This window comes from Pecten maximus, chromosome 18, assembly GCF_902652985.1.
Source record: "Pecten maximus chromosome 18, xPecMax1.1, whole genome shotgun sequence".
Classification (NCBI taxonomy): domain Eukaryota; kingdom Metazoa; phylum Mollusca; class Bivalvia; order Pectinida; family Pectinidae; genus Pecten; species Pecten maximus.
Window position 1 is genome coordinate 28126219 of NC_047032.1, and position 15976 is coordinate 28142194.

A 15976-nucleotide genomic window follows, 5' to 3' on the forward strand; every position below is an offset into this window, starting at 1 on the left:
ATTTATCATTTTATAAAAAAAATATTTATACGAAACTAACTGTATTCTTTAAGTTAACGCGAGATTCTCGTCTCCATGGTTTTGATTACAAATGGCTGCTCCCATGGCCTGAATTGAAATATTGAAGTTCGTCTTAATTTAGAGCTTCATATATATAGTTTCAGTCATGCCTGGAGGTAAGAACTGCTTAATGGTTTTGATACCTATTGTGAATACATTTTAGTTTCCCTCTCTTTTTACAGTAGTGTCAGTGATTCTTGTTTATTTGTCATCATATGTCATGTGTCTTTGCGAAGTACATGCAAATTGTACACTGTACTGTACTGTACTGGATTGACACTGATTGAAGCAAAACATGGCTATCTAATTTGTAGGTCGTTGGTTTGAACTGAATTCTTTCAAACACAACGGTTACAAATATTGTTGTCAATTGTTTGTTTGGAGCTTAATCCATTTAAGGTGTTTCAGATTCACTCAGTACACTTGTGCTGAGTAAGATTTGAGAAATAACTAGCCTAGCATAGCCCGAGTTTTCTCTGGCACAATGTATGGTGTCACGGGCCAGAGGAAACTCGGGCTAAGAAATAACCAAACGGTTCGTAATCAATGATGAACTCTTCCAAAAATGTTTTGATGTGGTATATTAAATTTTGTTAAGACATAGACTTTTAGTTAGATTCTAGATACATAAACATTAAAAAACGAAATTTCAATAAAAAATTATAAAATTTAGATAAAATGACCTACAATTTGTAGTTTATAATTGGTATATAATCAGAATCTACAGAATTCAGAGAGCTTGTCTTTTTTTTTTGTGTGAAACAGTTACAACAATATCATTGTATTAGTGTTTATCTATGTCGTGCTAGGCTTGTTTTTTGTTAAAATGATCAAAATAGTGATGTATTGAAGATTTTCATGATAAAAAATGCTATTCATTTTCATGTAAACCACATAATAAACTGTCCAATTTGAGCTTTTTCACATTGTTTTTCATGACAGAAAGCATGACACGACATAGATAAACACTAATACAATTTTAGATAAGCTCTCTGAATTCTTTAGTTTTGACCTAGACCACCTTGTTACCTTTGCACAAGCATTGCCATCCAGACTAAGCATTTGTCGGCTAGTCAAATTTATAATAATGATAATAGGCTCTATTTATTCTTGATGACATATTGAGTCAACGACTCGTCTTTTACAAGTAAAATGTACATTATTTACAACATCATTACAATATTGATAACAATAGTTAAATAGAAATACAACAGGTTAAGTGAAAATAATAATTGGATACATAAATATATAATACATGTAGCTATAAATGGTTCAGTAATAATATGATGGACAAATATCACTGTGACAGTTATATTATTTGAGATTTTTTTATGATTTGTGATAAATTTCTCAAATTTGCATGCAAAAATTTTTTGCCAATTACATATTATATTTTTTTATATCATTTATTGATCAATATAAACTAATTGGCATAAATGTAATAATTCTATACTCTTTTAGCATTGTGTTATTATATTTGATGATAATGAATTTTTGTGATACAGCAGCTAGCTAGTATCAAAGTTTATGCTGGCATACCATGGGAAGTACAAGTGTCATGATTCACCTTAAACTATTTTGACAGAAAGTAAAAAAGACAAGAAACAACAGGAAGATGACAAGCCAGTGATCCACTCTGGGATCTACATCTTCCCAAATGGAGACAGATATGGTATGGTACATGTAGCTAGAGATTTTTTTTTATATTCATTGCCCATCCAAAGCCAACACAACATTAACTTATTGACATTATGAAAAGCAACTTACAATTAAAATGCTATGTAAATGTAATGTAGGCTTACTGCAATAATCCCTACAAACATAAAATGATAATTCCACAAAATTGCAAAACTGATAAAAGTCTAATTGGAGTGTGAAAATAACTTTAATTACAAATCATATCCTCTTAGTAGCAAAACATCTTATCATTTTTTTTTTTTTTTTTTAATTTAAAAAAAAATTCAAAGAGACATCCGAAAATTAGATCAATCACTTCAAACATAACGTACATTTTATGTATTTTGTTTTCAGAAGGTGAGTTTATCCATGGTAATGATGGATCAGTAGAGAGGTCAGGTCAGGGAGTGCACACCACTACAGACGGAAGTGTTTATTGTGGTCAGTGGGGGTCTGATAAGATGAATGGACAAGGAAAATTGACCAATCCATCTGGGGCAGTATATGAAGGATATTTCAATAACAACCAGTTTCATGGTCGTGGGAAATACACTTGGCCAAACAGCTCATTTTATGAGGGGGACTTCCAAGAGAACAGGTACAGTAGAATATTATAAGTATGTCATAAAGATCAAATCTAATAATAATTATTAAACTTTTACATCATCCATATCTCATTTAATGATTTTGATACTAAGTTATCCAAGAAAACACAAATAATTATGATAAAAAGTTTTTGAAATTATGAAATGCTGAAATTATTTGAATAAAATAAATATTGAACAGTCGCATACATACCCGTTTTGATACAAAGTCGTCATCCCAAATTCAAATCTGAAATAATAACTTTTGAATTATTTCTGTCAATGCTTATAAAAGTTTGATGTCAAAACGAGTAATGTAAAAAGAACAACAGTGAGTAAAATCTTTTAAGAAGAATGCTGTATTTGTTATTTTATAATGATGATAGTGTTTATCTATTTTAAATGTTACAAGGAAATAATGTTTGCCATATCAATTGATTTATGTCCACAGGATGGAGGGTGATGGACAATTTACAGACACAGAAGGTCAAGTGTGGGTCGGAACATTCAGATACAAGGCTGCACCAGGACTCAAGTTCAGACTCAATCTAGACTGAATAATCATTACAAGAATACCATAATGAACAAGCATTAAGTCATCATGGATTGTATGTCCTGATTGAGAAAGCATCTTGGAGTATAGAACCTGCTATGTGATAGTGAACAAGGGGGAAAACATCATTTGTCTGAATTTGTCACTGTGAAATCCAAGTGAGTGTACAGGATTTAGTACTGACTATCTCAACACTTTATTGACACTGTTGCTGCTGTCATATATGGAATACATTCATATTACTTTCACCGTGTGATAATGGTTAATTTGGTGGGAATAATTTATTGCTGTAGTCAACAACATGATAATGCAGTAAAATGCAGTCAGCATTAAGCATTTTAAGTAGATCCAAAGATTACATTCCATGGTAAAACATTAAGGTTTAAATTATTATTTCAACTTATAATATATATCAACTACATGTGTACCAAGTATTTGTTCTCTCTTTTAATTTGTCTTTGACAATGATTAGATATGCATTAAGTGTATTGATAAAAAGCTAAAAACAAAATATTTAAACCAAATAAAGTTTAGTTCAAATCTCGTCCCATATTACATCTGTCCCATCCCATTCTGAATCAATGTCATGTCACAACTTCATTGTGACAGATTTCAATAAAACATGATACAATACACAAACTTAAAGTGAGTACATACATCTGTATATATCTTTAAAAAAAAAAAAAAAGCTTTTGATATTATTTGAGGGTTCATAGATTATATATGACCAATACTGCTTTTAATGTTTATAGAAATAAAGTAAATTGTATATCAATTAGTTCAAGGACATTATTAATAATAATTATCAACTTATTTTCTCAACTGCTAACAGTAATTAGATAAAGTGTTATACTATAGGTCAATGGGTATGATACCAGGAACTGATTCAAAGCCAAGGTCAATTCATAGAAATTCATTTCTTAAATAATGATATTAATTTTTCATTAGATGTTCTTATTTGTATCTAATAATTTCCAATTTTCAGATTTGATTATAAATTATGAAGTATTGCATTTCGATATGCAAAACAATATGATACAAAAAGCATGTATACAAATATGTAAGTCACAAATAAAGTTTTATTTGTAAAATTAAACAATTTTAACTTTGAATTTCACAATTTTATTAGCGTGATGTATTATTTCCACGTCACAATCGATGTGATTTCAATTCCCGTTCCTATCTTAAAGTTATGAAATTATGTTTTGAAAGCCATTGTTTGACATTAAGAGTTGTCCCCCCTCGTGTGTATAGTTTGGATGGGGATAATTATGCATAACAATGTGGAGATTTAACATTGGCCAGAGTATTGTTTAACTTCACGAAACGTAATTACATACATGTACATTTGTACTATGATATCAAAATCCTTGATAAAGATAAATTTTTCATTAAAGGCCACTGCTATAATGCTTTGGAATAAAGAGGTTAAAAAAGTGTACAAATTGTTCAAATGGAATGCTTTCATTTTCAATTCCAAAGTCATGGAACACAATAATCAATATTCAATCACAATTGCTTTGATGTTATACTGAAATTAGATGTCAGAGCTGATTTCAAATTCCACTCGGAATCCACCAATTGTCACTTATACTGTTCACATGGTATGGTACAAAAGACAATTCAAATACCTCCCCTCCACCTATTCTGTAGTTATAAGAAATCCTTTCCAGGAACAATAACAGAAGGCTGCGAGCCCTAAAAGGCTTTGTCCAAGAATGAAGATTAGGCACGGGGCTTACACAGCTTCCGTAAATACCGTATATCCACAGGGTCGGAAATGCAACACTGTAGACTAGAGTCCTAAAGAATCTATAGGACACAAATAAATAATGTTAAAGTGCTTGATCCTCTAGCCTGCATTGTAACTGACCACCGTAACTGACTATCGTCCAGTTCGGGGTCCGGCTTCATCAACCTTTCTTAAGTTATGGAAATTCCTTAAAGGGGCATTCCTTCGTTCGGACATCAGAAACATGCACCATGTCTATTGATGAAATCTATTTCCGAATGATGATTATATGAAAGTGTGTGCCTACAAGTAATGACATTAACGCTGAATTGTACAAAAAAAAGATGTATCGTATACAAATACCGTATGTCTTTGCGATAATTAGTAATTCTTCCGGTCGAGTTAAGAATTTTCAGGACTTAATACTCGAAGAACTTTGGGTTATCTTGAGAGTAAAGCTGCCTTATTAATGTCAAGATTATAAATTTTACTACTTGGAAAAAATACATATTTTCCAGTAAGTCTAATTTTGACGACCTTAAATTAACCGTTATCCAAACGAAGGAATGTATATTTAACTTTTTATCAATAGGAAAATATTACAGACATTAAGGGGAAATCTTAGCTAAGGAACTTTTCCTTAATTCTGTTATGCTTTTTTATGGAAGATTTTAAGTTAAGGAGTTTCCTTAACTAAAGGAATATTGATGAATCTTTGGCAAAGTAGATGGTTCATTTCACCTGAAGGGACACCTGAGAGGGGGGGGGGGGGGGGGGGGGACGTGAGAAAAGAAAGGGTCCTCATGAGAAAAGATTGATAAAGACACTTATCGAGCCATATTGGTGTAAGAAGTAAGAACTGTCAAAGTTAATCCAAACCATAATGCTGGACTGTTGACTCTAACATGGGTATAATAAACTTTAAAACTGGGAAAGCAACATAGGACAGGGTCGACTCGTGTTCTGCCGAGAGCTGCTGAAAGCAGGAAAGAAAACAAGGAGGACGACCAGAAATCCCTAAGTTTGGAATGAAACCGTAAACAAGCAATTAAAGATAGTTGGAGATGCTATCGGATTTGTAAGACTGGCTGTTGCTGAAAAGCGTCAAAGAGACCGATGGCTCATATATAATAAGCATTGTCATCTGTTTTAGGCATGTTGAATCAACGAGAGCTTCGGGACGACACTCATCGGCGAAGGGGGTAACGTGAAGGTTCATATTTAGATAAGAACTTCTTCAACTGCATAGTCCCATATACCTACCTTTTGTGGCAGTGAGTTTGAGTGTCTATGTACCGAAGTTTAGTTTAAATCATGCCAAGGGCTCCGCTTCTGTGTTGGTCATATCAACTCTTGCCACGTCTACTGAGTCATCGGCACGATTGAGCATGCTCCACATTGATTAAAACAATTACTAAGTATAACACATATCATAGCTTGATATATATATTTATATATAGTCTTGGACTATCAAGCATACATTTTCAATATATTTCTAAGTATATCAGAACCATGAAGTTGCGTATAGTTGACAGTTCATAACTGCGTTGTGTACCATGACAGCTACAAATAAAAGAATACTTCAAATACTAAGTTAACATCCGTCCATGTAAAGTTTGGATGGGCGACCGCTCCGTTGTTCTCCCGGTGCATGTTACACAGGAAGAAGGCCAGGATGCGCTAATTGGCAGAAAGAATAGAACAATAGGCATACATAGGGGTAAGCTGGTATAGGACACAACGTACTACTGTTACAGCTCACAGGTACAAATGTACTTGGGGTCAGGAACTAAAGTTATTATGGAATTGTCTAATTTTAATTTGTAACATCATTTCATGTCTATTTATGCACCGATACAACAGGAACTACGAAAGGCACAGAGCTTCGGTGTCGACTCAATTGCTGAACTGTGTGCGCTGCATATTCTTTGAGCTTATAAACTTTATGAGTGATTACTCAAGGCTGTTTCAAAAACAAGGAAACCCGAAGATATTCAGGGGTTAACTACGGTTCGTCCTGTTTGTAGCTGTCATCACCAACGTTATTATAATTAAGGGTAATTTTTCAATATGGTGCAAATACCAGACTGCCTAGATCTGTGGAGTGAACGATTGCACACAGAAAGCTCAAAATTACCCCTACGGAAGCCTAAAAACTGGTTAAAAGAGGTAAGACAGATCCTATTTAAATACAGTTGGCCAGGCCCACTGCTTTTCACCAGAAACCACATACGCCTTCAAATTAGAAATGGGAATTTCGGGACAGACAAAATAAGTGAAGTGCAGATTTATACAGTATATGTTCTGCTCAATCTTGGCATCTCCGGTTTATATCAAGTCTCACCGTACCACACAGGCCCTGTCGATCACCAGGTCCGGTAATACCTGATACCTCACTTAGCTACACAGAAGGCTAAAAGCTGAAGCTTCGTCCAGGTTCCTAGTGGAATTCTACTGATAAATAAGAAGAAAATCCCGCCGACTTCCGATCCGTCTTTCGCAAACTCTACGGCTGAATGGAGACGCAATAACTGAAGCCAATCATGCAGACATTTATGTAGAAGCATATTGAATCCCGGACCAGTAGAAATCCAGTTGCCAATGTAACTTATTATTGACAGCATTAAGGATTTGAGAGTGTAATTGTCGAGTAATTAAACTTTCACTCGCTTCAGTTGTATTACCAATTGCACTCACTATAGATGCAACCGGTATTTTGTTCCGACAACACGTGCTGATTTCATACCGAAGGTGATTTCCGCATTCGGTGGCAGTGGCTGTGGACAATATGATCCTACAGTAGCTGTGATTAACAGAATACCTGTAAACTGTACTGCGCTTGTTAATCGATTAGGACTGTAAGTAACAAGTCGGTGCACACACAAAACTTGCTACCACTCTGAACAGAGTTTATTTTACATAGGATGGAACTAAAAGCTAAAAGAAGAGATCAAATATAGATATTGCATTAGTGATTGACCATTTCAACTATATGTATTTACCCTAGACTACACAATGGGTCGCGATACCTAGCTCTGTTGAAGATCCGAGGTGCTTGGTTCGATACCCATTACCGAGAGTGGCACAAAATCATATTTAATCTGGTTTTCATACGACAGTGTCAGCTCGTGTATACATACTAAATTATCAAAATGCGTCATCAAAAACAAAATGGGACTATATGTAAATTGTAATGGGTTGATCTTAACTAGATAGTAGAAGCATAAGACCCTGAAGCTAACTAGAACATAAAACCCCGACACTTAGTAGGAGCTTCAAACCCTCAAGCTAACTAGAACATAAAACCCTGACACTTAGCAGGAGCTTCAAACCCTGAAGCTAACTAGAACATAAAACCCTGACACTTAGTAGGAGCTTCAAACCCTGAAGCTAACTAGAACATAAAACCCTGACACTTAGTAGGAGCTCAAACCCTGAAGCTAACTAGGACATAAAACTCTGAAACTTAGTAGGAGCTTCAAACACTGAAGCTAACTAGAACATAAAACCCTGACACTTAGTAGGAGCTTCAAACCCTGAAGCTAACTAGAACATAAAACCCTGACACTTAGTAGGAGCTTCAAACCCTGAAGCTAACTAGGACATAAAACTCTGACCCTTAGTAGGAGCTTCAAACCCTGAAGCTAACTAGAACATAAAACTCTGACGATTTGTAGGAGCATCAAACCCTGAAGCTAAGTAGAACATCAGCCATCTGACTCTAACAGGGACTCTGTAACTCTGACGCTAACTAGAACATCCAACTTTGACGCTAACTAGAACATCCAACTCTGACGCTAACTAGAACATCCAACTTTGACGCTAACTAGAACATCCAACTCTGATGCTAACTAGTACATCCAACTCTGACGTTAACTAGAACATCCCAATCTGACGCTAACTAGAACATCCAACTCTGATGCTAACTAGAACATCCAACTCTGACGCTAACAAGAACATCCAATTCTTATGCTAACTAGAATATCCATCTCTGATGCAAACTAGAACATCCAACTCTGACGCTAACGAGAACATCCAACTCTGACGCTAACTAGAATATCCATCTCTGATGCTAACAAGAACATCCAACTCTGACACTAACTAGAACATCCAACTCTGACGCTAACAAGAACATCAAATTCTTATGCTAACTAGAACATCCAACTCTGACGCTAACAAGAACATCCAACTCTGATGCTAACTAGAACATCCAACTCTGACGCTTACTAGAACATCCAACTCTGACGCTAACTAGAATATCCATCTCTGATGCTTACAAGAACATCCAACTCTGACGCTTACTACAACATCCAACTCTGATGCTAACAAGAACATCCAACTTTGACGCTTACTAGAATATCCAATCTTTATGCTAAATAGAACATCCAACTCTGACTCTAACAAGAACATCAAACTCTAACGCTAACTAGAACACCCAGCTCTGGCGCTGACAAAAACATCCAACTCTGACTCTAACTAGAATATTAAACTCTGATGCTAACTAGAACATCCAACTCTAACGCTAACTAGTACATCCAACTCTGATGCTAACTAGAACATCCAACTCTGACGCTAACTAGAACATCCAACTCTGATGCTAACTAGAACATCCATCTCTAACGCTAACTAGTACATCCAACTCTGATGCTAACTAGAATATCCAATTCTTATGCTAACTACAACATCCAACTCTAACGCTAACTAGAATATTCAACTCAGATGCTAACTAGTACATCCGACTCTAACGCTAACTAGAATATCCAACTCTGATGCTAACGAGAACATCCAACTCTGACGCTAACAAGAACATCCAATTCTTATGCTAACTAGAACATCCAACTCTGATGCTAACTAGAACATCCAACTCTGATGCTAACTAGAACATCCATCTCTAACGCTAACTAGTACATCCAACTCTGATGCTAACTAGAATATCCAATTCTTATGCTAACTACAACATCCAACTCTAACGCTAACTAGAATATTCAACTCAGATGCTAACTAGTACATCCGACGCTAACGCTAACTAGAATATCCAACTCTGATGCTAACTAGAATATCCAATTCTTATGCTAACTAGAACACCCAACTCTGATGCTAACTAGAACATCCAACTCTGATGCTAACTAGAACATTCAACTCTGACGCTAACAAGAACATCCAATTCTTATGCTAACTAGAACATCCAAATCTGACGCTAACTAGAACATCCAAATCTGACGCTAACCAGAACATCCAACTCTGACGCTAACAAGAACATCCAATTCTTATGCTAACTAGAATATCCATCTCTGATGCAAACTAGAACATCCAACTCTGACGCTAACGAGAACATCCAACTCTGACGCTAACTAGAATATCCATCTCTGATGCTAACAAGAACATCCAACTCTGACGCTAACAAGAACATCCAATTTTTATGCTAACTAGAACATCCAACTCTGACGCTAACTAGAACATCCAACTCTGATGCTAACTAGAACATCCAACTCTGATGCTAACTAGAACATCCAACTCTGACGCTAACTAGAACATCCAACTCTGACGCTAACTAGAATATCCATCTCTGATGCTAACAAGAACATCCAACTCTGACGCTTACTACAACATCCAACTCTGATGCTAACAAGAACATCCAACTCTGACGCTTACTAGAATATCCAATCTTTATGCTAAATAGAACATCCAACTCTGACTCTAACAAGAACATCAAACTCTAACGCTGACTAGAACACCCAGCTCTGGCGCTGACAAAAAACATCCAACTCTGACTCTAACTAGAATATTAAACTCTGATGCTAACTAGAACATCCAACTCTAACGCTAACTAGTACATCCAACTCTGATGCTAACTAGAACATCCAACTCTGATGCTAACTAGAACATCCAACTCTGATGCTAACTAGAACATCCATCTCTAACGCTAACTAGTACATCCAACTCTGATGCTAACTAGTACATCCAACTCTGATGCTAACTAAAACATCCAACTCTGATGCTAACTAGAACATCCAACTCTGATGCTAACTAGAACATCCATCTCTAACGCTAACTAGTACATCCAACTCTGACGCTAACAAGAACATCCAATTCTTATGCTAACTAGAATATCCATCTCTGATGCAAACTAGAACATCCAACTCTGACGCTAACGAGAACATCCAACTCTGACGCTAACTAGAATATCCATCTCTGATGCTAACTAGAACATCCAACTCTGACGCTTACTAGAACATCCAACTCTGACGCTAACTAGAATATCCATCTCTGATGCTTACAAGAACATCCAACTCTGACGCTTACTACAACATCCAACTCTGATGCTAACAAGAACATCCAACTTTGACGCTTACTAGAATATCCAATCTTTATGCTAAATAGAACATCCAACTCTGACTCTAACAAGAACATCAAACTCTAACGCTAACTAGAACACCCAGCTCTGGCGCTGACAAAAACATCCAACTCTGACTCTAACTAGAATATTAAACTCTGATGCTAACTAGAACATCCAACTCTAACGCTAACTAGTACATCCAACTCTGATGCTAACTAGAACATCCAACTCTGACGCTAACTAGAACATCCAACTCTGATGCTAACTAGAACATCCATCTCTAACGCTAACTAGTACATCCAACTCTGATGCTAACTAGAATATCCAATTCTTATGCTAACTACAACATCCAACTCTAACGCTAACTAGAATATTCAACTCAGATGCTAACTAGTACATCCGACTCTAACGCTAACTAGAATATCCAACTCTGATGCTAACTAGAATATCCAATTCTTATGCTAACTAGAACACCCAACTCTGATGCTAACTAGAACATCCAACTCTGATGCTAACTAGAACATTCAACTCTGACGCTAACAAGAACATCCAATTCTTATGCTAACTAGAACATCCAAATCTGACGCTAACTAGAACATCCAAATCTGACGCTAACTAGAACATCCAACTCTGACGCTAACAAGAACATCCAATTCTTATGCTAACTAGAACATCCAACTCTGATGCTAACTAGAACATCCAACTCTGATGCTAACTAGAACATCCATCTCTAACGCTAACTAGTACATCCAACTCTGATGCTAACTAGAATATCCAATTCTTATGCTAACTACAACATCCAACTCTAACGCTAACTAGAATATTCAACTCAGATGCTAACTAGTACATCCGACTCTAACGTTAACTAGAATATCCAACTCTGATGCTAACTAGAATATCCAATTCTTATGCTAACTAGAACACCCAACTCTGATGCTAACTAGAACATCCAACTCTGATGCTAACTAGAACATTCAACTCTGACGCTAACAAGAACATCCAATTCTTATGCTAACTAGAACATCCAAATCTGACGCTAACTAGAACATCCAAATCTGACGCTAACCAGAACATCCAACTCTGACGCTAACAAGAACATCCAATTCTTATGCTAACTAGAATATCCATCTCTGATGCAAACTAGAACATCCAACTCTGACGCTAACGAGAACATCCAACTCTGACGCTAACTAGAATATCCATCTCTGATGCTAACAAGAACATCCAACTCTGACGCTAACAAGAACATCCAATTTTTATGCTAACTAGAACATCCAACTCTGACGCTAACAAGAACATCCAACTCTGATGCTAACTAGAACATCCAACTCTGATGCTAACTAGAACATCCAACTCTGACGCTAACTAGAACATCCAACTCTGACGCTAACTAGAACATCCAACTCTGATGCTAACAAGAACATCCAACTCTGACGCTTACTACAACATCCAACTCTGATGCTAACAAGAACATCCAACTCTGACGCTTACTAGAATATCCAATCTTTATGCTAAATAGAACATCCAACTCTGACTCTAACAAGAACATCAAACTCTAACGCTAACTAGAACACCCAGCTCTGGCGCTGACAAAAAACATCCAACTCTGACTCTAACTAGAATATTAAACTCTGATGCTAACTAGAACATCCAACTCTAACGCTAACTAGTACATCCAACTCTGATGCTAACTAGAACATCCAACTCTGATGCTAACTAGAACATCCAACTCTGATGCTAACTAGAACATCCATCTCTAACGCTAACTAGTACATCCAACTCTGATGCTAACTAGAACATCCAACTCTGATGCTAACTAGAACATCCAACTCTGATGCTAACTAGAACATCCAACTCTGATGCTAACTAGAACATCCATCTCTAACGCTAACTAGTACATCCAACTCTGATGCTAACTAGAATATCCAATTCTTATGCTAACTACAACATCCAACTGTAACGCTAACTAGAATATTCAACTCAGATGCTAACTAGTACATCCGACTCTAACGCTAACTAGAATATCCAACTCTGATGCTAACTAGAATATCCAATTCTTATGCTAACTAGAACACCCAACTCTGATGCTAACTAGAACATCCAACTCTGATGCTAACTAGAACATTCAACTCTGACGCTAACAAGAACATCCAACTCTGATGCTAACTAGAACATCCAACTCTGATGCTAACTAGAACATTCAACTCTGACGCTAACAAGAACATCCAATTCTTATGCTAACTAGAACATCCAAATCTGACGCTAACTAGAACATCCAAATCTGACGCTAACCAGAACATCCAACTCTGACGCTAACAAGAACATCCAATTCTTATGCTAACTAGAATATCCATCTCTGATGCAAACTAGAACATCCAACTCTGACGCTAACGAGAACATCCAACTCTGACGCTAACTAGAATATCCATCTCTGATGCTAACAAGAACATCCAACTCTGACGCTAACAAGAACATCCAATTTTTATGCTAACTAGAACATCCAACTCTGACGCTAACTAGAACATCCAACTCTGATGCTAACTAGAACATCCAACTCTGATGCTAACTAGAACATCCAACTCTGACGCTAACTAGAACATCCAACTCTGACGCTAACTAGAACATCCAACTCTGATGCTAACAAGAACATCCAACTCTGACGCTAACTACAACATCCAACTCTGATGCTAACAAGAACATCCAACTCTGACGCTTACTAGAATATCCAATCTTTATGCTAAATAGAACATCCAACTCTGACTCTAACAAGAACATCAAACTCTAACGCTAACTAGAACACCCAGCTCTGGCGCTGACAAAAAACATCCAACTCTGACTCTAACTAGAATATTAAACTCTGATGCTAACTAGAACATCCAACTCTAACGCTAACTAGTACATCCAACTCTGATGCTAACTAGAACATCCAACTCTGATGCTAACTAGAACATCCAACTCTGATGCTAACTAGAACATCCAACTCTAACGCTAACTAGAACATCCAACTCTGATGCTAACTAGAACATCCAACTCTGATGCTAACTAGAACATCCAACTCTGATGCTAACTAGAACATCCAACTCTGATGCTAACTAGAACATCCATCTCTAACGCTAACTAGTACATCCAACTCTGATGCTAACTAGAATATCCAATTCTTATGCTAACTACAACATCCAACTGTAACGCTAACTAGAATATTCAACTCAGATGCTAACTAGTACATCCGACTCTAACGCTAACTAGAATATCCAACTCTGATGCTAACTAGAATATCCAATTCTTATGCTAACTAGAACACCCAACTCTGATGCTAACTAGAACATCCAACTCTGATGCTAACTAGAACATTCAACTCTGACGCTAACAAGAACATCCAATTCTTATGCTAACTAGAACATCCAAATCTGACGCTAACTAGAACATCCAAATCTGACGCTAACTAGAACATCCAACTCTGACGCTAACAAGAACATCCAATTCTTATGCTAACTAGAACATCCAACTCTGATGCTAACTAGAACATCCAACTCTGATGCTAACTAGAACATCCAACTCTAACGCTAACTAGTACATCCAACTCTGATGCTAACTAGAATATCCAATTCTTATGCTAACTACAACATCCAACTCTAACGCTAACTAGAATATACAACTCAGATGCTAACTAGTACATCCGACTCTAACGCTAACTAGAATATCCAACTCTGATGCTAACTAGAATATCCAATTCTTATGCTAACTAGAACACCCAACTCTGATGCTAACTAGAACATCCAACTCTGATGCTAACTAGAACATTCAACTCTGACGCTAGCAAGAACATCCAATTCTTATGCTAACTAGAACATCCAAATCTGACGCTAACTAGAACATCCAAATCTGACGCTAACTAGAACATCCAACTCTGACGCTAACAAGAACATCCAATTCTTATGTTAACTAGAACATCCAACTCTGACTCTAACAAGAACATCCAAACTCTGATGCTAACTTGAACATCCAACTATGACGCTAACTAGAACATCCAACTCTCCTCTTAGGTCAAACAAAAACATCTAACTGTGACATTAACTAGAAACTTCTCCACCATTTGACTCCAAATAATATGAAGACTAATTCTGAACGGCCATGTTAAACACTAGCCATGTTAAACACTAGCCATGAACGTATTTGTAGTGGTTGATAGGTAAGGTGACAAATCTACGTACATCCAAACCGGACAGATTATATCTGTATGATCGACCAGGCCGTTATGAATGAGATTTTTGACCTTTTGTAGACATATCTAGAGAAGCGGAAGTTATTTCTAAGTTCGTTATAGCGATGAAAGCTGGCCCCGTCAGATGTACCAATAGGTATCTTGTATTTTATTGTACCTGTGTATGTTTGGGAACTGTGAACCCAAGCCTTAAATGTTCGCAATCAGCGGACCAAGTGTGTTATCGACATATTTATGTGTCACCGGGTACTATGACCAAAGTATGATTTATACATTATGCGTCTTTGAACGGGTGTTCTATACATTTTTCATGTAAATTTCTTTTAAATATAAAAAAAAAATCTGCGGCGATAAACTGGATGTGTCAGTGAGCGGTTATTTTTTTTAGATGTTTTCTTATCTTTATATTTATATATTAAGCCTTATAATTTTGTTTTCAAATAAGCCACAACGGATTACAATATAAATCATACCACGTATTACTGTATATAACGTAGTCCCACGATAGTCGACGCGATGCTTCCATTTTCGCGTTTCCTGTTTCCAGAACATGGCATTACTTAAAATTGACTTATTTTTGCTGAGCAAGGGTCGTCGAAACGGAAAATGCTTACCACTCTGAGACATCTTGGCCCAGTTGTTCAAAAGGTGATTAGGCTAATCACATTTTAACAACATTTTACAAATCCTGATATGATGATTTTCGGTAGAACTAGTTTGACAAAACTTTATGAAATTCTGTGATTCTTAATTCTCTTCCAACTGGCTTAATTCAACGATGCATACTTACAGGTTTTGCGTTAAATGAGAA

At 36.5% G+C, this 15976-nt stretch overlaps 1 protein-coding gene across 1 annotated transcript; it reads left to right on the forward strand.

The window, feature by feature from the left end:
• Window positions 1-45: 45 nt before the first annotated feature.
• LOC117316142 (MORN repeat-containing protein 2-like) lies at window positions 46-3578 on the forward strand. The gene is made up of 4 exons (XM_033870646.1): window positions 46-176; window positions 1646-1732; window positions 2092-2335; window positions 2773-3578. The coding sequence occupies exons 1-4, from the start codon at window positions 167-169 to the stop codon at window positions 2876-2878; spliced, it is 447 nt and encodes a 148-aa protein (XP_033726537.1). The 5' UTR covers window positions 46-166; the 3' UTR covers window positions 2879-3578.
• The last annotated feature ends 12398 nt before the right edge of the window (window positions 3579-15976 follow it).

What these genes read in the sequence shown, in the direction of transcription:
- LOC117316142 (XM_033870646.1), top strand. An exon ending in CCCAAATGGAGACAGATATG is followed by an intron (nt 1,733 to 2,091) that starts GTATGGTACATG and finishes TTTTGTTTTCAG; the next exon opens with AAGGTGAGTTTATCCATGGT. An exon ending in GGGGACTTCCAAGAGAACAG is followed by an intron (nt 2,336 to 2,772) that starts GTACAGTAGAAT and finishes TTATGTCCACAG; the next exon opens with GATGGAGGGTGATGGACAAT.